The sequence below is a fragment of the Talpa europaea genome (assembly GCF_964194135.1).
Source record: "Talpa europaea genome assembly, chromosome: 9".
NCBI classification, from domain to species: Eukaryota; Metazoa; Chordata; class Mammalia; order Eulipotyphla; family Talpidae; genus Talpa; species Talpa europaea.
In genome coordinates, this window is record NC_140076.1 from 106,711,579 (window position 1) to 106,735,071 (window position 23,493).

The 23,493-nt window shown below is 57.3% G+C and overlaps 1 protein-coding gene across 1 annotated transcript; it reads right to left on the reverse strand.

The window, feature by feature from the left end:
- Positions 1-6,431: 6,431 nt before the first annotated feature.
- Positions 6,432-15,810, reverse strand: ALX3 (ALX homeobox 3; the record flags this gene model as incomplete). The annotated part of the gene is made up of 4 exons (XM_084242236.1): positions 15,507-15,810; positions 10,028-10,344; positions 7,314-7,442; positions 6,432-6,740 (listed from the first exon to the last, which is right to left on the reverse strand). The coding sequence occupies exons 1-4, from the start codon at positions 15,778-15,780 to the stop codon at positions 6,432-6,434; spliced, it is 1,029 nt and encodes a 342-aa protein (XP_084098362.1). The 5' UTR covers positions 15,781-15,810.
- Between the last annotated feature and the right edge of the window lie 7,683 nt (positions 15,811-23,493).

Sequence of the window (23,493 nt, forward strand, 5' to 3'; positions counted from 1 at the left end):
CCCCACTGTGCCCTCCATAGCCACCCGGCCTGTGGGTGCGTCCAGATTTGGCCTCTTGTTGATTCCCAGCGTCCTGCTCAGGAGCAGTCATCCCTGCTTGGGAACCTTCTTTTACTCTTCCCGCCTCTTCTCTTGGACACGGTCAGTTGCAACTCACTTCCCGATCAGCCCCAGGCTGGGGAGAGCTGGAATGGATGGGGAACCTACTGCACCTGAATTTCAGGGTCACGCTGATTTCCTCAGATGTGCAGGTCCTCGGTGTATCAGCTTGAGGAGGATTGGCTGAGGATTGGGGCCAGGGCCAGAAAGGTGACATCTTGATTTTGCTTTGAGGGGTTTCTGATGTCATTCCAGTCTGCTGCTGAATTTCATCCGGAAGCAATTGCCGAGTCTCCTACAGCTGCCTCAGCACTTTGGTTTTTGCCAGGGCTGGGGTAGGAAGAGAAGCTTCCCTCAACCAGAGGTGTCATTTTTCCTCTTGGTTTGCAAGGGTTTATAAATATCTATATATAATCTGTGTGTACTCTCGTGTCATGCTGGGGTTTTTAATGTGTTTGTGTATTCTGTTTACATTAAAAGGAAGCAAAAATAATTCTCATTTCCTTTCCTACAAGAAATAATAGCCTTAGCCTATCTTATCAGGTCTAGAAGTGGATTTTCTTGCCAGCATTGTTAGGTCACCCACTTGTTCCTGCCAAGTTGCCCTGCCTTCCTACCCAAGGGGGGAGACCTTGGGGGTGGTGCTTATCCATAGTGCTCTCTACCCACATCAGTCTGGATGGCGCCAGCCCAGCTCAAGCCCTGGGTTGCTGGAGTGACAAGTTGCCCGGCACCCATGAGTTTGATATAATTGCATGAGGAGCCCCGAGTCTGGCTGGATCTTAACCTTGAGCTGGCCTCAGCCACACCAGTTTCAATGCTCGGGAGGGGGTAAGGCAAGAGGGGTGTTACCTGTTCTGGGCCCTCACTGGGACAGGTGGTTAGGAACTTGGGTGTCCAAAGCCTGGGAGGCAGACGATCAGGAGCTAGCTTCCCAGTGGGAGTGCTGGATGAACTGGGAGCCCCTCTGGCTGTGGGAGAAGTAAGGAAAGCCTTTGGGGTTGGAGGCCTTCTGGAGCCTTCACCTGGCCTTCAGCACCCTGGTCACATCTGCCTCTACCTCCCTCAACCTTGAGGCACCACTTCTGAAGAGGTTAACACTCTGAGGCTGAGAAAAGGGGGTGTTCCATTTTCAGAATTGCTTGATACCTGTCTTCCCTAGAGGCCCTGTGGATGGGGTCTTAAATCTCCAGGGTTCTTGACATGCAAAGGAAATGTATTCTGAGGAAATTCTCCCTTTTGTTGGTTCTTTGGTTGAGTGCCTTCCTGGATCATGCTGAGCTTCAAATCCAGGGCCTGAGCTGGACCTCCAGGACAAACCTTGCCTGCCAGCGTGGTAAGGAGCAGCAGGGAGCCGGCAGCGGTAAGTCACAACCCATGAGACAGGCCATCCCATCTGATTGGCCTTTGGCCCCTAAGTAGCTTGCCTGTGACAGGGGGATGTCACATAATTCATGTGTGGTTGATGGATTTTCTGCTGTTTCTTGTCAGGACAAATAGGAAACATTTACCTTGAGATTGCAACTTGGGCAGATGGACTTTCCTGTTCTTACTCCATCGGGCAGCTGTGCCTACTGAATTAGCCTGACTGAGGCTTTGTCTGCCTTTTCCTTTTTTGATTTTCCCAGTCTCCCCTCTGAGGCTTCCCTTAACCAGAGAGGCCATTTCCACCCTTGGTTTGCAAAGATCTGTAAATCTCTCCATATAAACCTGTACGGGGAGCACATAAATATCAAAGCTGCAGGGCCCGAAGCCTGGCGGTGGAACTCCTGCACTGCCCAGGGCTGTCCACTGGGGAGGCGCCTCACAAAGGACACTGAGTGTGCTCGCAGCTGTTGGCCACTTGAATCCAGGTCCTTGTACAACAGTATCTTCTGAAGCAAGAGGCCACCCCAGCTCCGGCTTTCTCTCACCTGGGTCATGAGATGGGCAGGATACGTGAAGACCGTGGTTGTGTTATATGAAGTGTGGACAGTCACTAACCAGACTCGGGGTCCATTGCTCCTTCAGGCCACTGTGGCATGGAGTAGCCCGTGGCTGTATCACCCTGAGTGGGACTCGCCCCTTGTTAACCCAGAGTTCCCATGTACTAAGTGTCAAATAGGTGACGAGCACAATAGTTTCTTCAAGGCTTATTTTCTTCCACACAGTCTGTGCGTGTCAAGTCCTGCTATGTGCCAACCACTGTTCTATATCTTAACACTTAAACCCGAAAGGAAGGTACCAATATAATCTCTATTTTGCAGATAAGAAACCTGGCTCAGAAAGGGTAAAGAACCTGCCCAAGGTCACAAAATACTGAGAAGCAGAGTCAGGATTCAGGTCTCTGTAAAGTATACCTTCACCCCCAACACCACTCCCTTTCTCTTCAACATTGCTGCTCCCCAGCACTACAGCAGTGCATTCATTTGCTCCTTTATCCACCTTAGTCAGTATTTAGTATTTGCTCAAGCATGCATGGCAGGAAGCGTCTTGGCAAATATCAGTTGCTTTAGGCCCTAACGCCACCCAAGCTTGGCTGTGGCCTAGACTCTGGTATGCCCAGAATATGCCCTCCTGAAGGTTACTTGGGGCTATCACCGCTGCTTCTCTCCCTCAGCTAGAGCTTGAGTGTCTCTCCTGGGTCCCAGAGGACTCGTGGTGCCTCCCCTGCCTCACCTGTTGCGCTTCACCCAGGAGGCTGGCTTCCTGGACTGACTGCTTGAGAGGCAGTAGCGGGGCCATGCACTTGGCACTTGGTGTGGTCAGCCTCCCCTGGCTATGAAACGGGGCTGTGCCCTTTAGGAGTGAGACAGCCCCAACTTTCGGTGCAGGCTTTGACTTTTACTCATTGAGGAATCTTAATCAAGCTCTAAATCTCAGTTGACTCATCTGTTTAAATTTGGTTTCATACCATCATGGTTTCAACACATCACGACTGAGGGTTGAAGAAAAATGGGTAGTGGATGTACATACTGGACTAACAATGCGACTTACAAATGGCAGCTATTCTTACTATTGCTAATTCCTTCCACCCCTAACCTGTGAATTTGCATCCATTTTCTGTGTCCCCTAGAAAGAGACCTGTCCCCAGCTCACTGCTGTTAATACAGAGGCCTCTTAAGAGTCAGGCACTTACGTAGCAATCCTGCTGACATACCTTGAAGGTCTGATTGGGGCGAGGCCCTATTTTAGGGGCCTGAGTGTCCAGGTGAACACCCACACTTCTCTTGAGTAACGGTTGGATGGACAAATGGCAATAGAAGCAAGTAGCTGGGTAGGTGCTGAGTCAGACATCCTGTAGGGCCACATAGATCCCATGGACCCCAGCCAGCATGGTCCTGGTTGTGGGGAGTAAGGGAGGGTGTTTGCAGCTGAGCGGCAAGGGCGGGGCTCCAGCATTAGGAACAAGGGTTCTTAGAGTAGATACTTTGTGTTCACTGCCTACTTGGTAGAGATGGTGGCATGAGGCTGGGGCAGGCCTGAAGCTGCCCTCCCACTGCTGGACACAGGTCATGCCCACTTCCTGGTAACCTGGATGGTGCTGGCTAGGGCTACGGAGGATCTGCACTTCAGAGTTGTAATTCAGGTGAATGTGTAAATTGCTGCACCTCCCCCTGGCTGGGGGTGGCAAGGAAGGAAGATTAGATGCTTCATATTAGAAGCATTTCCCAGTGGCAGGCTAGGGTGGGAAGCTTCTGAAGGACCCTGCTGCTAGGACCCTCCAGTCCAGGCCTAGTGACCATGTGCCTGCCAGGTCCAAGATTATGGCCTCTGGAATCTTCTCTGGAGTGTTAGCAGAGGGAGATCAAGCCTAGCAACTTAAAGTTGTGTTTCAGGTGGGGCCACTCTTTTTCCAGAGGGGTGGCCAGAGCCCCAGCCTTGGGGAAATAAGGGCCTTGACTGAGGTCGCCTCTGGTGTGAGGCTGGGAGCAGGGGCAGCTGGAGACCTGGGGGCTGTGTCTCCACAGCGGGAAGCACAAGACGTGGGGGAGAAGAGGAGGATGGGAGGGTGGCTAATGGGAAGCAGGTGGAAGGGCTGCCCGAGTCCCAGCCAGGGGACAGACTGGGGGATGGCCCAGTCAGTGGGAGAACCCGTCAGCTCACAGATAATCCCCGGGAACAGGCTCCGGGATGCCCATTCATATTCATTATGTGTGAAGTGGGTGGTTGTAAAGTTAGCTTTCTCTTCATTTAGCTGTCACAGGACAGAAAAATATGAGCTGTGGGCAGATGCCCCTGGACGGGAGCCAGTAGCTGGTCCCTGGCCTCCCGGACCCTCCCCCACTCAGCCCCCCAGCGCAGGGCCCGCCTCTCCCTCTCTAGCAGCGCTGATGCTCCCTGGCCGGACTGGTCTTCCCCATGCCTGCTTCCCTTGCTTGGGCTTTCACAGGTCCTTCCGTCCTCTGTCCATCTCTCCAAGCTGTGAAAGTCCTCTATGCTCTTCTTGACCCTTGACCTTTGCTCTATCTCTGGCACCTAACACAGTGCCTGACACAGAGCGGGCACTCAGATATTTGTGAAACGAACTAATCTCTCTCTGCATCTCTGACTTTTTGGGAGACTGAAAGTCCAAGATTTTGCTGGCCACCCCTTGGGTGAAGTAACTGGTAGTGTATGGGCTGAGCCCTGGAGTTAGAAATATGGACCTGAGCCCGTTTGTTATTGAGCTGGGTGAAGGTGGTTCTGTTCATCAGAGGTCCCTGGGGTGCCTCCCCTACTGCCCGGGCTCTGCCCCTCCTGCCGGACACGGCCTCCCACCTGGACCTCAGGGCCAGCACCAGGACAAAGAGAAATCTCCAGATTTCCTCAGGGCCTGGAGGAAAGGAAGCATCCTCTGGGCGTGCTTGAGCCTCGTCACAGCGAGTATCTTGGCCAGGAAACCCAGTCCACGGAGGACCAGCGCTCTCCCTGAGAGACGGCGTGCCCGCCCCAGGTCTCTGTGTTTGGGCCTCTCTGCGCCTGAAGAGGAGGCGGGGCTGGGTGACTGCTAGCCGAGGCTGAGCTTTGTGAGCAATGTGGTTGTGTTTACTGGGAAGGTGGGAGGGCCAGGCCTGCTTTTTTCCTGCCTTCCAGGCTGCAGATAAGGCAGAGCGTGGGGCTGAAGGACAGAAAGGGTAATACTCCGAAACCACAAGAAAGAAGAGTCCTGGCTTTTGTCTCTGCCCCACAGCTCAGGCACGCTCCTGGGGCATCTGGGAGAAGGGAGCTGCCCCACCCCCACCAGCATGTGGGCCCTCAGCGCCTCTGTAGTCTCCCCCATCTTCCTTTCCACCTTCCTTCCCGCGGGCAGCTCGGCCACAAGCTTATCTCTGTTTCCTCACTCCCCTTCCCGCCCCCAGCTTTCCCTTCCACATGAGCCCAGCAGCCCTAAGCTGGGTCCTACCCCGCCACCCCCCACGCCCCACCCCCGTCTCCCCTCCCCAGCTGGGGCCACAGAGGCCCCGGGCAGGCCATGGGGCCACCATCCCCTGCCTCTAAGATCCGTGCCAGCTCCGGGGCCTGTACAGACCAGCTCCAAAGTGCCAGACCCAAAGGAGACAGTCAGCTGGTCTAAAAAATAATGCCACCTTTTTATTATGCTGGGCAGCACTTTTTTTTTTTTTTTTTTTTTTTTACAAAAGTAGTTTTACAAAAGGTGGGGTCAGGATCTCAGGGGCTCAGAGTCAGAAATCTGTTTCCTCCCTCCCATGATCAGTGAGTGAGCCAGGGGAGCCATGGTGTCCACAGCATAGCTTGGCCTCATCCCATGAGCAGAATGGAAATATTTCGTTGTTGCTGGTGGGACTGCCGACCCTTGGAGGGGGCGGATGGCTCCGTGCCTGTTTCGGGAGGAGTGAGGGATGGCTGCAGCAGGGGGGCCGGACCTTCCACCGACCTCTGGCCTCCAGGCCCTTCTCACCGCCACACGCTGGGTGTCCACCCCCTGGTGGCAGCGGGGGGTGAGGTTGGCCTACAAGTTGCTCCTCCTGGTTCAACCTGTGTCCTCCCATTTCCCTGGGTTTCCTGAATGAGGAGCCAGTTCAGCTGTTTCCGCTGGAGGAGTGACTTTCGAAGGAAGCTGGGCAGTGTCCTTCTCCAGCCCGGAGTCTGGGTGAGAGGCCCCGAGCTGTGGCAGAGGGTCCAACCTGCTTTGAAGCCCCCTTCCTCCTGAGCAGCCCCATCTTGTCCTAAGAGAAAAGGGACTTGTTCCCTGTGGAGGCTGAGGTCCCTGCTGCTCGGCCTGCACCTTCAGGAACCATGTGGGGCTGGGAGGCCGAGGAGTGTCCTCTCTGGCATCCTGGCCCCGCGGGGTGGGAGCAGCTGGGAATGGAAACGGGGGTGGCAGCTCAGTCTGTGTGTCCACGAGACGATCACGTGGTCCAGTTCAGCAGGCTGGGCGGCTCCTTGGGCTTCACCCTGAGCGACACGAGACTTGGAGACTTATAGTCGCCATCCGGGGAGGGCTCAAAACTGTGGCCCCCCAGGGCGGGGGAAAAGCCGTGAAGGGAGTAGATGCCAGGGTGGGCTCTGGGGGAGGCTGGCACCCCCATGAAGCCAGCCACATTGCCGTGAGAGTGAGAGTATGGAGACATGCATGGGGAGGGGATGCCCTCGGGAGACACGAGGCAGGGGCCCCCAGGGCTGCCAGACCCTGGACTGGGCCACAGGGAGTTCTGCAGCTGAAAGAGAGAAAGATGGCCCATGATCAGCACCCCAAGCGCTGCTCCCCTTCCCTGGGGGCGCTCTGCCCTTAGGGTTCCACACACTTTCCAAGAAGCCTCCTCTTTTTTTTTAAGGGGTTCCCCCAACCAGCCCAGGCATCAGCACCACCTTGTCTGTGGTGTTCCACTGGGCCCTGCAAATCCTGCCTTACTGCTAACTGAGCTGGGGCCACCTTAGGCAGGCGCTGGGATTGGGGGGGGGGGGGGTGCCTCCTGCCCTGTCACTCCAGGGGTCTGTTTGCAATTCCAGCTCCGCCTCCTGCGGGGGTAAAGACGTCTCCTCTGGCCTGGTCTGGAAGCCACTCCCTCCCGCGCTGCACACTGTCAGTGGCCACTGCCACTGCTCAGGAGGCGGTTTCTTTGCTGAGTCCCTGTTTGAAGCTCCGCGTGCATCATTCACGAGACAGGTGAGATCCCCATTTTGCAGAGGAAGGAGCGATGTAACCACATATCTCAGCCCCACTGCCGCTACAGGGACCAGAGCCCCTCTTCTTGCCGCCCTCCCCAGGGGACACCCAGGTCCTGGCTCACCTGGGGGTGGCTGTCCGTGCGGGGCAGCACGGAGATGTCATAGGCCGACGTGAAGGGGTTCCGCCCGTCCTGGATCTTCCCGTAACGCTCCCGCTTCCGCCACTTGGCTCTGCGGTTCTGGAACCAGACCTGGGGGCCGGTTGGGAGAGGCGGAGAGGGTGCTGAAGCAACCCCAAGCGTGGAGCTGGCAGTTGTGTCCTGCAGGCTGGGGAGCTGGCTCTGGGCCGGAGGGGCTTGAGTGGTAGTTTAGAAATCTACGTCGTTCTCAGGGGCCCCCTGGAGGGCCTGGGATGGGGCCTGGGAAAGACCCAAACCCAGCGAGGGTTTATTGACCTTATGGGCCACCCCCACACAACTCCCCTGCTGAGTCGCTTTCTGGGGTTCTCCAACGTGGTTCTCTAGGAAAGCTCGTGGGAGTCCATGGCCTCAGAGGCCCCAGGTGCTGCCTAAGTGTGCCAGTGCACGTGTGTGGGCTTTCTAGCCCTCCTGCCTCATCTCCTGCTCGTCTCCCCACCACATGGATGTTAAAGATGTATCTGCCAGGTCCTGGTCCTGTCTGAGCTCTCGGTGGCTCCCCGGAGACCTCAGGCGGAGCCCAGCTCCTTCACAAGCTCCCGTGGCCTCCCGCCCTTCACAGCCCCATCTCCTGCCACACAACACCCCGTTAGCTGCCTCCCACACCAGCCCACCTTTGAAACACTCCCTGCCTGTGTGACGGACCCCTCCCTCCACGTCCATCTGAGCCGGGCACCCTCCCTGGCATCTCACTGTAATCCCACGTGCCACGGGCGTCATCTGGTGTGTGTGAGAGCTCTTGGCTATCTGTGTGTTGTGCGCATATCTGAGATGAATTTGTTGTTTGGTATCCGCCCTGTGACTGTGACATGTAAGTGCACTGCGGCATGTGTTTTGCATTTCTATCATTTAATAAACACTTATGTGTCAGGCTCTGGACTAGACATTGGCAATATCAAGCCCCACCAAACCAGCCACAAACAACAGACTTTTAGGGATCAAGCTGGGCGTGCCAACAGAGTAGCTGTGTGTGTGTGTGTGTGTGTGTGCGCGTGCGCGCATGCAAGAGAGAAAGAGAGAGAGAGAGACCTGCCCTTGGCCCTCACATCTGCCCACTGCCCCACAGTCGTTCCCACTCCAGCAGGCAGTGAGGCCCTGAAAGTTAAGGAGCTGGGCACGCTGCAGCCTCCTGACCCCAGGTCACAGAACTCCCAGAGCAGGCCTGGGGCAAGTCTAGGGGAGGGCCACCCCACCTGCCCAGCTACCTGGCCTGTCTTTTTCTACTGTCCCTCCTGTGCAGGCAGATAAAGAAGCCTGGAGCCGATAAATCTGATCTCTTTACTGGGAGTGCTTCCCTGTCACCCCTATTCTCGCCCAGAGTCCTCTGTGCTCTGGGCCTGCCCTCTGCATAGTCCAATGTGTAGTCTTAATAACCCCCTCCACGGGTGGGCCTATGGGTGGGTGTCAAGCTCCTGTCACAGAAAACGTCCCTACTCATCTCAATCATCGGGGAGGCTGCTGGGCTGGATTTGGGGCCCTGGTGGCTACCCCTCCACCCTTCTGGGGTTCAAAAGGTGTAGCACGTGAGGGGGCCAGTGTGCTCCACTTCTTCAAAGCTGTTCCATGGGGGTCGCTATTTAGACCCCACCCCACGGTCGTGCAGAAGCACCTGTGGCTTCTGTAATCTGGGGTTGTCTTGAATGCTGGACCTCCCACTCTGATGGCCCCAGGCCCTGGGCAGCCTTTGGTGACAGTCCTGGAAGCCTGTTTTGGGTGCTACCGGGGAGGAACATGGAACAGGAGGACCAGCAGAGAAGGGGAAACATCCCAAGTCCCCCGGCCTTATGCTGAATCAGCCGAAGGGCCCTCTCCGCTGGACAGCAGCTGGCCTCTTTATAGATTGGCCGGCCCGCCCCCAAGTTCTGCAGAGCTGCCCCCTGCCCCGAAGGACCCGTGCATGATGTGAGCTCTGTCCTGGCTGAGTCTCCTCTGTCTTGGAGAAGGGGATCGCCTCTGCCTTGAGGCCACCTCCTCACTTTCCCGAGAAGCTGAACCCCAAGCCCTGCTTAGGGCCGCTTTCTGGGTCGCGAGCCTGTGTGAGGCCAGGTGAAAACCACACCTTGGGCCAGACTCTTACTGAAGCCTCCTTTCCGAAGCCTGCCCCTCCCCACCCCCGCCCCGGCCCGCATTGCCCTGCTCACGTTCTTTCTCCCTCCCAACATGCCTTGCATGTGGACGGCCCTTTGCCCTTTACCCTGATTAGCAAGTGAAAGTTGCTGGACAGCTGAGCATCCCTGATCCTGAGACACCCCACCTGCAGCGGGGGGGACCCTCCTACTCTGAGCAGGCATCTTAGGAGCAGCCCCATGTGAGCGCAGCAAGGCACTGCTTCCCAAACGCTGCCTCCTCTGTGGTCCTCGAGAATGCTCCCTAAGCAGACAGCACCATGGCTCACTGTTCCTAAATCAGGACACTGAGGTGAGAGATCCAGGGTGTACCCCGGATCAGCAACAAAGTTGGCTTGCACACAGGACTTGGGGTGCCTGCGTGCGCCTCCACTTGGGCTGGGTGCCTGCGGCTGCAGCAAGCAGGCACAGAGGGCGAGCCCAGGAGGGTGGGTTGCCCTGTGGGGTGCTAGCGTCCCGTGGCCCAGGTATGTGGTGGAGGCAGCTAGAGTCCCGTGCTCAGGGCGCCCTCACCTGTACCCGGGCCTCGGTTAGGTCCGTGCGCAGAGCCAGCTGCTCCCGGGCATACACATCAGGGTAGTGGGTTTTCTGGAAGACCTTCTCCAGCTCCTCCAGCTGGAACGTGCTGAAGGTCGTGCGGTTACGGCGCTTCTTGCTCTTGTTCTTGGCCAACTCCATGGAGTCGGGGAGTCCCGGGGACAGGGGGACACGCAGGCTGGCCAGGCAGGGGCCTGGGGAGCCTTGCAAGTTAGAGGGTCCGTCTCTGGGGCCCCCTCGGCAGTCCAAGGGTAGCTGAGGAAAGCTGGCGGCTTTGGAGGCCTTCTCCTCAGCTGCAATGGAAAACACAAAAAGGAGGATGGAAGCCGAACGGGGGGTTTTGTGGGTGGAATGGAGGGAGGAGAAGAACGTGACGCTTCAGTCCCCGCCTTCCCCTTCCTTTGCCTTCCCTTCCTCCAGCCAGCCACCCTCCATGGGAGCCTGGCTTCAGAGCCTGCCTGCCGAGTCTCCCGCTGGGGAGGGGGCCCTGGGGAGCCATGTGCTCTGTGGTCTGGGCGGATCTGCTGGGGCTAGAGGGGGTTCATTTCGGGGAAGTGCTGTGGGGGTGCATCCCACAGGGTGGAGGTGCCAGGATTGGCGCCAAGGCAGGGCCAAGCACAGGCACAGTAAAGTCTTTGGTGTGTGGGGGGGGGCAGGAAGAGGAGGGGGTGAGGGTGAGTGGGTGACACCACCCTCCCCTGCCAGGAAGGGCCTCCTTGTGCCTTACTCTGTGGGCCTTGGTTCCCAGGCCCTCATGGCCACACCCCTGCCCTCAGGATCAGGCAGGCAACTGTCAGGGATGCTCAGTCCACCTCTGAGCTCATTCTCTGAACCCCAAGTCCTAGGGCAATGTCCAATCCCCCCAGCCCTGTGGTATGAAGGGCAAATTGGGGTAAAGAAGCTTCCAGGAGGATTGTCTCATTCCCCCAAAAATTGTGAAGTCTGAGCACAGACTTAAGCTCCAGCATCAGAGGCAGGAGAGAGGCCTTGCTTGGAGGAGAGTTGGGGCACCGGGGTCGAAACAGAACACAGACCCCAACCCTGACATTCTCGTCGTGTCTGCCTGCCACCCTCAGGCGTCTCTGATGGCTCCTTGTTGCCCACGATTTACAAGCGGGGGGGGGGGGGGGACCTGACTGCAGCCTGGGAGCAGCTCCGAGTGGCCCCGCTCTGACACGCTAAGCCTCACTCCCTCACGCGGGAGGCTCCATGGAGCACGGCCACCATTGGCGCACGGTGAAAATAGGTCACCCTGAGCGCCCCGCCCTCTCTCCCTCTGGCAAGGACCCCCAGCAGTGTCACCATGAAATCTCAACAGTCCGCTGGGATGGCAGGAGCGCCGCCACAAAGACGCCCCACTGACTCACACAGCCCGTTCCCTGGCCCTGGGCCCATCCCCAGCGGGGGCCTGGTCCCCAGGAGGCCCAGCGAGCTGGCACCAAGAGGCAGTTTCTTCCCTGGGACTGGTGTTGGGATCACAGCTGTGTCAGAGGAGGACGCGACTGGAGACATGGCTTACAGGTGCCCACGGGTCTCTGTCTGCGCCGTGGAGGACAACGGGCAAGTTCCCTTCCTCCGGAAGGCGGCCATGACCTCCCAGGACCACCCAGACTGTGAAATAAGCTCCATGTTGTGTGTCCTGGAGGCCTGGTGGGGGGTGGGGGCGGCTGCCCTCAGGGCTGTGTGCAGCCTGGGCACCAGCATCCTTCACATGGGGCAGAAAATGCTCCAGCTCCCGATTTCCACTCTTGGACAACACAGCTCAGTTCTAGGGTAATCGTAGGGAGACTCAGTAGGAAGAAGAACTCACGGAAGTTGAACTAAATAATTGAAAATGACCAGGAGACTGGACGGGGTCTTTTTCCCCACAGCAGACCTGAGAGTAGGGGGTCAGAGTGTGGTCCTGGAGTAGGGGTGTTAGTATCTTGGGGTCAGAGTGTGGACCTGCAAGACTCCAGGCAGAAAAGGGGTGAGAGTGGCTCAGGAATGGGTCCAGAGGAGCGCTGATGTCACTGCAGGGGGCTCCCCAAAGCTCTGGGGCTTGCTCATCTACCTCTTGGGCCCCCAGTGTATTTCCTGTCCAGCAGGATCTTCCCTGAGGAAGTGACCAGGTCTGGGGCTCTAGGACTTGCCTTCCTGACCTTAAGCCTCCCAGTTACCAAGGTCAAGGGATGAAGGACAGCAGGACTTCTCGGAACGGCTGCCCCCAAAGGGCCAAGCCTGCTGGCCTCGCATGCCTGCCCAGTCTACAGCCCTGTCAGGGACCAGAGAAATCCCTCTTCCTCGCCATTGCCCTGAGACCACCTTCCTCTACCTGGAGGATATCAGGTGGTACCCCTTCTTTTTGGGAGAGAGGGGTATGCCTCATGGAACACCCTGAGGATTAGGCTCAGGGTGTTAGCCTCAGCCTCCTAAGGATTAGGCTCAGAAGAGCAGAGTGGGAGGTGGGATAAATGGAGGGCAGGAGCCAAGGAAAGGCAGAACAGGAACAGAAACCAGCAACTGAAATCGAAGCTTGTTGGGAGAAGGTGGCTCTGTCAGGCCCAGGGCAGGTTCGCAGTGTGTACAGGCTGTGCGCAGGAGTCACTTGCACCTGGTTGGGACAATGGGTACTAAGGGGGGGGGGGGGAGTACCCAGGCTGGACAGTGAGAACCTGGGGTTCAGGGCCAGGGTGTCCAAGATCTGCACAACCACAAGACCACCGAGGCAGTATGCGGGACCTGAAAGGCAGGAACCAGGACAAGGACCTCCAAGGCCTTCATGGAGCTCTGTCCATGACTCACTTCGCAAGCCCTAAAGCACTCCCTACCCAGGAGGGCTCCCGGAACCCCTACCAGTGGGGGCACGGATGCCACTCAGGCTTTGCTCCAGTCTCGGGTCTGGAACCCCACCGCCATTAAGGCCTCCATGGAGAGCGCAGCGGGCAGCGTTCAGCTTTTAGCCTGGCTTTCAGCGGCTTAGCTTTTAGCTGTGGGGCAGTCTTGCTCCCTGCGAAGATCCTCAGGCTGGCGAAGATCCTCAGGCTGGCGGAGGGGCTCTCGGAAGTCAGGGCTTCTGCAGCTCTGGTGGAACACCAGAAACCCATGTGCACAAAAAAGCGCATGTAGGTCCCAGGGTGGAAACAACCTTGGCATAGAGATCACAGCCAGGTGTCCACGACTTAGAGCTCGCCTGGAGGTCCGCGGCCCGCCTGGTGGACGCGGCAATACGGTTATTGGCTCAGGGCCTTCGGGGCGGCAGGCGCATCCCGAGGTCAGGGAGCCAAGCTGGGGCTCAGACTGGGGGGCCCCTGGCGGGACGGGAACGGCCGCCGCGCGCAGAGGAAGCGAGGGTGGCTGGCACGGTCAGGATGCCCCCGGTTCGAGAGCCGCCGCGCAGGGCGACCTCGGCAAAGGGCGTGAGAGGAGCGCCGTGCGCCAGGCTCCCGGGCGCGCAACTGCCGGGCCTCTGCAAAGACCGTGCCGCACATGGGGCGCAGCTGCGCGCTTACTGGTCAGAACTGGAACGCTCCGGGCCCGTTATTTTAAAAAACGATAAATAAGGCGGGGTGCCCTTTTGTGCGCCGCTTCCCTCACCGAGCGGACAGCGGGGCCAGAGCTCTCCCGGCCGCGCCTCCCTCGAAGCCCGGCTCCGCCGCGCGCCTCTCCGAGGTCGCCCCCCTGGAGGGACACGCGGCGCCTGTGCCCGCCCGAGCGGAGCGCAGGGCCTGGGCGCCGGGCGCTGAGCGGCCCGTGGCGTCTCCACCCGGGCGCGCCTGGACTCCTGCGCCTGCTTTTCGGTCGGCCTGGCCTCCGCGCAGCTTGGATCCTGCCTGCGCGTCCCCCACTTCTTCTCATGGGGCTGTTTCCTACTCTTCCAGGATGCCCTGCACCCCCCTTTCGTTTTGTCCGCCTCTTCTCTCTTCTTCTTCCCCTCCTGCTCCACGACCCGCTTCGTTCGATCTTCCCTTCGCTTTTTTCTTTTCGTTGGTTCTTCACTTATTTTCCGCCGTGCTTGGCTCGCCGACTGCTGTCCACGTCTCCTGCTCGCTTCTGTCCTCCGCTGCTCTGTTCAATTTCCCCTTCTCGCCTCTGGCTGGTCGCTGGCACTCTGGGGTCCCCTTTCCACACATTTCGTTGTGGACACGGGCGCCCGCGCCGGCTGCCCCGCGGCCGCTGCTCCGCTCCAGCGCCCCCCGCACTGTGCGCGCGTGGAGGCCGCTCCCGGGGCAGGCTGGGGGGGGGGGCAGCCGCCCAGCGGGGGTGCGCGCCCGTGGGGAGGGTCCTGGCCGGCCCGACGCGCCGAGCCAGCCGGGTACCTGTCCCCGGCGGTGCTCAGGGCGCTGCGCGGCCGCCGCCGTCTGGCTGGGATCAGAGGAGCCAGGCCAACTGCTTCTCATTAAGTCCCAACTGTGGTTTTTATCAGGAGAGCCTCTTTAAAGGGCACAGACGCGGGGCTCGGCGGGCTCGCTCATTTCCTCCGCTGACCCCACACACCTCCCGCCCTCCCCTGCCCATTCCCACCGCCGGGCTGGGCGCAGGCCGGAGCTGCCCGGCCTCCCCGTGGAGCCCGCGCGGCGCGGCCGGGAGGCGGGCGGGCGCGGGGCGCGGAGTCCAGCTCTGGCCCCAGCAGCGGGACGTGGCGGCGCAGACGGGGCGGCGCGGGCGCGAGGCTCTCCCAGGTCAGTCGGTGCCGTCGGTGCCCGCCAGGCCCGGGCGCTCAGGCTGTTCCTGGCGGCGGCACGGCCGAGGGGCCTCGCGCGCGGGGCGGCGGCCCAGGAGCCCGAGGCGCCCGGGGTCACCGCCCGCCGCGAGCAGCGGGGCGCGCCCGTGGGCCCCGCTGGCGACGGCCGGGTGCGGAGGCCACGACCGTGCAGGGGCGGCCACCCCGCGCCTAGGGACGGGCGGCCAGGTCGGTCTGAGAAATAAAAACACGGTTATTCTGCGTTGCGGAGGGTCCTGCGGCCGACCGCGGCCACTCCCCGAGCGCCCTCCCGGCGGCGCGCGGCCTGGGGCGGGGAGACCGGCGGGGCCAGGCCGCGGCCCACGGCTCAGCCCGGCTCCGCCGCCCAACGGGGCTCAGACACAAAAGCCGCGCGTCGCCCCGGATGGGGCCCAGGGCCGAGCGAGGTGGCGCCTGGGCCCGCCGCCGGCTTCTGGGAGGGAAGCAGCTGCCCCGCGGCCCCGGCCGGGCGCGATCGCGCCTTCCCGGCGCCTTCGGACCCGAGCGGGCCCCGCGCCGCGGCCGCTCCGCCCGCCCGCGCTGCCGCTCCCTCCCCGGGGCGCACGGCTCCCTCCCGCCGCGCGGACTCGTGCGGGCCCCGGCGCCGACGGCCCGGCCGCCGAGCGGGACGCGGCGCGGGGAGGGCGCAGCGGCGGAGACACAGGCGCGCGGGGGCCGGGGCGGCGCGGCCCGGGCGGGCGGGCGGGAAGCGGGTCGGGCCGGGCTGCGCGCTGCGCCCCGCGCCGCGGTTACCTTCCGCAGGGCCCTCGTAGAAGTGGCCGTTGAGCGCCGGGCCGGGCCCGAGGTCCTGCAGGTACTTGACGGGCGGCTTGGCGGGCTCGGGAAGGTAGGGCTCCAGGGGCCCGCAGGCCGGAAAGCGGGTCAGGCGCGGGCCGCGGGGCGGCGCGGGGTGCAGGTGAGGCGCGGTGGGGGGGGTCCCCTGAGCGCCGGGAGACTCGTCCCCCGCGGCCGCGTAGGGGCCGGGCCCGGGCCCCACGCCGAAGGGCGCGCAGCGCTCGGGGTCCATGCCGGCTCGGGGCGCACAGGCCGCCGGGGCTCCGGGGCTCGCGCTGCCCGCGCGGCCTGTGAGCGCCCGCCAAGGGGGAGGGACCTGGGCGCGGGGGCGCGGAGCCCCCGGGAGCGGCGCGCGCCGCGGGGGGCGGGGGGCAGGGGAGGGGGCTGCGCCTCTGACTTAATGCAGGAACCATCCACGTCACGTGCAGCCCCGCGCCGGTTAACCCCTCGGAGTCCGGGAGCCCCCTAATTCACCCCAGCCCCCTTATCTGAGGCCACTTGAGGGCAGGGTCTCTTTTGTCTGCCCGTCCTGGCGAGCGCCCCGGTCAGAGCTGCACTTCGGGTCCTGCTGTCCAGCCTACAGGCTCCGGCCTAGGGAGGTGAGGCATTTCGGGAGGCAGAGTCTCTCCCCGCCCCAGCAGACACTTTTAGGCCTGGTCTCCCGACGTGAGCCTGGAGTTAAGGGCCCCCAGGACTGCTAGGGACTGGGCTGGACTTCACCTAACTCTGCTGGGAGTTGGGAAAAAAACGAGGCCTCCAGCAAAACCAGCTCCTTCAAAGATGTCTACTATCCCACAGGGGGAGAAATCCTGGGTGGCGCTGTGGAAAGAGCTCTCATCTGGTCTGGGGGCTGAGAAAGTTGGGCCCGGACACTGCCATTAATGAGCGGTGGGACCTTGAACCAGCCACTTAGTATTCTTATCTGACCAGGGAGCGTCCCTCAGAGGGCATTTTAGAAGCAGAGGAGGCAGAAGGAGAGATGATGGGGACAACTTGCCCCTGCATGGAGTCCAGCAACGCGGCCTTTGGAGCAGGTGGAGGAGGACATAGAGGGTTTGCAGTTTGAACTGTGCCCATGAAGCGAGTACCTTTTAGTGGACACATGTTCTGGATGTGCCCAGGGCCCCACAGTAAAGAAGCTACCTGCAGCGCAGACCTCAGGGCTCCCTAGCCCCAGGCCTGCCATTTTGAAGGGAAGGGAGAGTAGGACCACATTTCCTAAGAGCTGGGTCTCTCTAGCCAAAAGGAGGCAGAGGATTAGGACAGTAGCTGAGAAATTCTGAAAAGAGAAGCAACTTCCACCCCATTTAAGATCTGGGAAGAAGTAGCCACGGTCCTTAGGACCCTGTTCTCCTCTGTGGATTGAGGTGTTTCTAAATCTGGGTTAAACTGTGTTTATTTCCCGTGACTCCAGAGACTAGTGAGAAGGGCTGGGAGTCAAACATCATTTGTATTTCATTTGAATTCTCAATTTTTAAAGGAATCCAAGAGGTCTGGTGTGAACACCTCCCTCTTCCGCTGGGGGCTTAGAGGGGGTTTCTTGGCTGTCCTCAGCCTGAGTTGAGCTATAAATCAAGGCCAAACAGGAACCAGAAGCCTTGCATCTCACAAGTAGTCATTAAGCCATTATTAAACATACCGTAACTTCTCTGAAGCCTTATTGGTTTAAACACCACATTGGAGGCATTATGGCCATTAAGGCCCCTAATCACAGGCTGCAGACTGGGGCAGCGCAATGGGAGCACCTGGGGTTGGTATTTCCAGCCAAGAGGGAGCTCAGAATTAAGCTTCCTCTCTGGCCTCACCAAAAGGCTCCCTTTTTCAGGATCTAGTTGATCCAAGCTCTGGGCAACCAAACCAAAGGGATCACTTTGACCATTAATAAGGCATTGCAGTAAAAACCTCATCTCTTACTGAGATAGGGTCATGGGTACTGTTGACTTTTTAGGAGGCTGTTAGTGTCAGTAGGGGATACCTATTCTATTCAGCAAAGTCTTCAAGCGGCTTACAAGTAGGACATAAGAAAAATGTCACTAACCAATTAAAGAAGGTAGTTTGGCTTAAATGCAAGTGTTTTGCCTTAAATAAGAACCCTTATGAGCCTCAGTTTCCTCATCATGAAAAGGGGCGGTCCACATGGAGATGGGATGCTTGAGAAGCGTCGTGTTTTAATGGACGTGGAGCACTGTTCATCGAAGAGATTGTTACCATCATTATGGTATTTGGAAACAGCAGCCCGGATTTCTGGGTCACCTCTTGGAACTGGGGAAAAGTTCCTTTCCTGGGCTATAGGGGACTGAGGCTGGGGATAAATAGAAAGTCCAGAGACCCACATGCCTTTCCAAGCCCAGACGTCCCCCTTGCCAATCTCTGGATAGCACCTATGTCCGCTGAGATGGTGTTGCCAGTTGAGCTGAGGTGGATGCCCCAGATTACATGCAAGTTGGATGGGCAGATGCCTCTCTCCATGGGGTTTCTCCCAGCACCATGCAAAACAGGGTACTTAGAGGAGGCTCATCTGCTCCCCGGGGTTAAGCCACTAGTCCAAACTCTTATTTTTATCTGTATTCAATCTGGGAAGAGTTTGATGAGGCGGGTACATAAAAACACAACCCCCACCCCCAGCAAACTCAGTTACTAAGTTTTCCTTCCTAAGAAGGCTGAGAGATTGTGGACTACCCCAGGGGTCCTCATTTTGCAGATAAAAATGGTGGCTAACACTTAATACAATACAGAGAGTGTTCCAGGCACTATGGAATGTATTTTGTAGACATTGGTTTATTTAATCCTCTCAACCACATGAAGGAGGCACGATTATTATTCCCAAGACTGAGGCCACGGAAGGGAGCCACACAGCCACTTAGTGGCAGAACCAGAATTTCCTCTCAGATCCGTGGTCTTCCACCCGACAGCATCTCTTGGTCCTTCAGCTAATGGAACAAATCATTCAATGCACACTCTTCTTTATCCAGAAGATCAGGATTTCTTCTTGAAAGGGAAGCTGAGGCCAGAGGGGATGGGGACACAGCTGGTCAGGGAGGAAGTTACACTGCCCGCTTCCCTGTTACCCAGTGACAGTTCACTGAGACCTGCCCAACCCAGCTGTGGTGGCTGCCACAGTAGGTGGAGGGTGTTTTCTGCTAAGCCGAGTCGAAATGAAAGAGAGTCTAACACCTGAGAGGTTTTATGACCCTCTGACACAGCCAGATGTGAAGCAAAGTTTTAAGAGAATTCGTGAGTTCACCATTCATGCTGTTTAATCACCAATTGAATTGCAATAACATTTGTCACGGACATATTGCCCATAGAGTGAGCAAGAGGGCCAGATGAGATAATCCAGATCATTCTAGGTCCTATCGTGGAAAAAGTTAAAAAAAAATTTCTCCACCTGCTGAGAAAAACTACTTTAAAAATGGAAGTGCTACTTATTGGCTGTTTCTGTGTAATTGTTCCTCCCACCACCCTTATTCCCCCTACCCACCCCCCCAAGAATGAGCATTTATTAAATTCTTTATATATATTCTCAGTCTTATAGCAACTCTGGGGAGTATCTATGATTCCCATTTTGTAGATGAGAATTTGGGGCTGAAGGAGGTTAAGTAACTTGCCCGTGATTCCCACCAGGAATGCACAGCTCCAAAGCCAGGTTCTATTTCCTCACTGGTTCTTAACCTTGTCTGTGCCTGGAAACCCAGTGATCCATGTTTGGATCTCCTTCTCAGAGACTCTGATCTCACTTGTTTGGTGAGACCTGGAACTTTGTAAAGCTTTCCAGATAATTCTAATGTGCCTCTGAAACTGGCCATCACTGCATTATACCTTGTTGCTTCCGGGTGGTCTAGATTCACTGTCTGCTACCCCAGCCTTACGCAACTATTTCACATGGGCTAATTGTTTGATTCATTCATTACTAGGAGGACCTGCTATGTGACAGGCATTTGCTGGCTCTGGGATCAGCAGAGAGCAAGAGAAATAGGGCCCTAGCTTCTAGGAGGTGCATTTTGCTAGAATGTACTGTCTCCTTCACAATGGAAAAATCATCACTTGGATGTGAATTTGAATGGAGCTGGGTTTTGAGAGCAGAATTCCTGGCTTCTAGCCTCAGACTGGAAGGTCAGGTCTTGAATTAGGGACACATCAGTCTCAAGAACTGCTTTGCCTTTCATTTCCGACACCCCCCAGCCCACACCACAAGAAAATGAATGTTCTTCTTTTCCTCCCAGTGGCCATCCAAACGGGACTGGAACACAGGAAAGATGTAACCTCACTTTTGACATGTGTTTGACATGTAAAAAACTTCCTTCCAGACAGGAAAAAGTCAGTGGCTCTTTTTTTTTTCTTCCTTCGAAGGAAAGACAGTCCGTGTTACCCTTGTCCTGTTTAGACTCTGAAATCCTAAATTGATCCCTATGAAAATTCTGGGTTTGGGAGCCTTGGTAGATTGTTTCTCATTAGTGACATTCTTCCTGGAAGGTCAGGCTAAGGAATGGTAAATAAACCTTCAGATCCGGTGCTTCCTCCTCACCCAAGATATTTAAAAGAAAGGAAGAAGGGCGGAGGGAAAACTCTGCTGTGGAAACACAGAACACTTGGCTTTCATTCTGACAGTTCAGGCTGGTCTGTGCTTTGGGTGAAATTTCTGGGAAGTTAAGGAGCAATTTTTTTCTCTTCGGTTGATTTGATCTGTTTCATTGGGAGAGCCACTTAACCTCTCTCTACCTCAGTTTCTCCCCTGGAAAATTGACAGGAACAACTCTGTAGTTCAGCCTTCCTGGAATGAAGGAGCCTGTGTTTATACAGATGTTTCTTGAGCCTGACTCTCCTGAACCTATATTTCTCTGCTCATCTCTCTGTCCATCTCCCCAGGGTTGGGTTGGCTTGGGGGCAGGGGCAGAGCAGAGCCAGGGCTGGGATGTGGCAGTGTCCTGAAGCTCTGGTTTGCCCCACCTTGGCCCCATCTGCCCTGCTGCCTTGAACAAAGCAAAATGGGGTCTGCATCGAGCACAGGTACAGATCACGAAGGAGATTTTGATGGACTCCTTCTAGGTGTAAAAGAGAAGGGAGCAGGTTTAGACTTCCTGGCAACTTTAACACTGATCAATTCATCTTACACTTTCATTTATTTACCAAACATTTACTGAAGGCCTGCCCTGCACCAGACAGCAGGGCTGCACGGAGGACAGAGTCAGAGACAGACGCTCACCCTCGGAGTTTTTCCAGACCAGCAGGAAAGACACAGAGCGCCAGGCACTTAGAGCACCGGGTGTGTTGTGCGGAGGCAGGGGAGCAGGGCCACGGGGGCGTGAGGTGGGCACCTGTCCCACCTTGGGCCACCGCCACTGAACATATCCAGGTTGAATCCTGAAAGCTGGGAGGTGGGGAGTGGTAACCAGGGAAGGTGTGGAAGGACAGAGGGTGGGGGCATTCCAGAGAGAACAGCACAGAGGTGACAGAGAGACAGCCAGGTTTATAAACTTGGATTTGTCCAACACTGCTGGGGCCTAGGCAGGAAGAGAGTTTGGGTGGGGGTGGGAAGAGGAGAGACAAAGGTGGAAGAATCCACAGGAATCAAGACAGTTCCACAGGGAGGGCAAGATGGCCCTACAGCAGTCGGGCTTGCCAAGCCCAGCGTCAAGGCTTGGACTGGTTTGTGGGAGACAAGGAGGAGGAAGCCCCAGGCCCTTGGACATCCCCTACTTGAAGGGGAGCCCACTGCCAGCAGACAGACATTAGGAAAGCATGAAAATTATAACAACCAAATCGCATTTGTTTGCTGGGAGGGATGAGGTGGAGCGTTGAGCAGAGGAGCTGAGCTGTGAGATGCGGGTTGGGTGGGGTGATCTTCGAGGCTGTTTGTAGCCGAGCTTTGGCTCTTACTGGGAATGCTGGCCAGGGCACCCCTTGAACTCATTTCAGCAGGAAATCCATTGGTTCCAGAGTGTAGATTCCAGATTTGTTATTTTACAGGGCTAACAAGTATGTAATTATCACATTTGGGGCCCCTCAAAGGAAATGCAAGCGCACAGCCCTGAACACCCTTCGAAATGTGTGTGGGACCCACCCCAGAGTTCTAGAAGGAGCTCACATCCTCCGGTCACCGGTACATCCACCCCAGCCGTGTGTCCACTCCTGGGCTGAAGGAACAGAGCGTGGAGATTGTGCTACAGCTTTACAAGGGACTGGGAGAAAAGCAAGGAAGGGTGTCTTCCCTGGCCCCCCCGCTCCCGTAACCCCCCACCCCGGCGTCTCCAGGGAAGGAGAGGTTTTTAAACATCCACCACTTACAGAACACCTGCAGTGTGCCAGGCAAGCACCACCTCAGTCCGTCTTCACAGTGTAGTAAAGTCAGTATTAATAATCTTATTTTATGAATGAGGAGGCCGGGCTGGGTTTGACTTTGGCGGGACGGTGGTATCCTGCTGTGGGCTGGAGGACTTGCTGCCAAGGTGGCTCACGCACATAGTTGGCAGGATGGTGCTGGCTGCTGCTGGGAGGCCTGGGTTCCTCCCAGTGTGGGTCCTTCTGTCTCATGGCTTCTCGCAAGCTCTCCTGCCTGGCAGTGGGCTTCCTCACTGGGCCAGTGCAGGAGACCAAGGTGAGCTGAGTGACAGGGAAGGGAGAGCGTGTGAAGAGCCCACTAAGAATTAGATGCATTTAAAAAGTTCATAGAATTCTCTCAGGAGGTAGCTGACTGAGGAGGATGGAGACCTCAGAGAAATTAAGTGGATTGTCTAAGATGCCACACACTTCCTAAATGATAGGACCAGGGGGGAAGCTGGGTGGGTGGCCTGTAAGCTTGCACCGTGTCCAGCAAACCAGGCAACCTCGAGTCTTCTCAGACCAGGGCTGTGCTTTCCCTCCAGCTGTTGGGTGGATCTGAGCATCTGAGAGGGCGGAGGCCTTGCTTGGCAGAATGGAGGGACTAAAAATGCGCCCCCAGTAGTAAGATGGGTGGAGACCATCTTACTAGATTTTTTCTCTGGAGGAGACAAGATTTAGATACATGGACGATTAATTACCGAGTAATACAAGATGTCTGAAGATGTGCGGCCGGCTGCCCATGATGAGGAACAGACCCAGTGTCCTCTGAGGTCGCTTCTGGGTGCAGAAGGCAACTGCTGGGTGGTCATGGACTTGTCAGCACCTGGACTCCCAACTGCACAGCCATGGGGCCAAGGCAGAGGGTAGTGCAGAGAATCCATACAGATCTCTGAACTATGGCCTGACAAAAGGTGAAGCGACCGCAAAATGTGGGCAGATAGCGAGGAGGGCAGTTGAGTTGCTGACTCTGCGTCAGGTGGGCAGGGTCTGTGGGGCACAGGGAGCGTGGCTGCCTTCAGGAGAGGCTTTGTGGAGGTGAAGAGGGTGTGCCCACAGACAGGCTGGCAGGAGCTGAGTGGCAGGTGTGCAAAGTGGAGCCTGGCCGCTTGTGGCAATGGGGAGCCACTGCAGAGTGCTGAGAAGTGTTTGAGAAAAGCCACTATTATTACCGTTGGTGTGTGGTGGTTATTTAGCAGGGGAACAAGAGCTGTGCTTTGAGAAGATGATTTCAGTAACTTGAGTGCATGTTGGTGCCTGATGTTTATTGAACACTTACTATGGGCCAGATCCCTTAAGTATATTATCTTCTTTAAACTCCTTATGAGGGAGGTGCCTTTATTTCCATTTTCCAGATGAGAAAACTAGGGCACAGAGGGGGTAAGTGACCTGCTTAAGATTCTTAGGGGATGTCGGAGAAGGGAACACAGCATGTGAGAGTGGTCCCTGCATGAAGCCGCTAAGGCCTGAGCAGGGGGTGGCTGGGTGCAGAGAGACAGCTGGAAGGAAGAAATATTTCATGGGAAGAAATGACCAGTCTTATTGCTGGGTGCCAGGGTCGGGGTAGGTGGACCATGAGCAGCCAGTAGAATGGGGACTGCAGAGACAGGGCCCAGGGATATGTCTT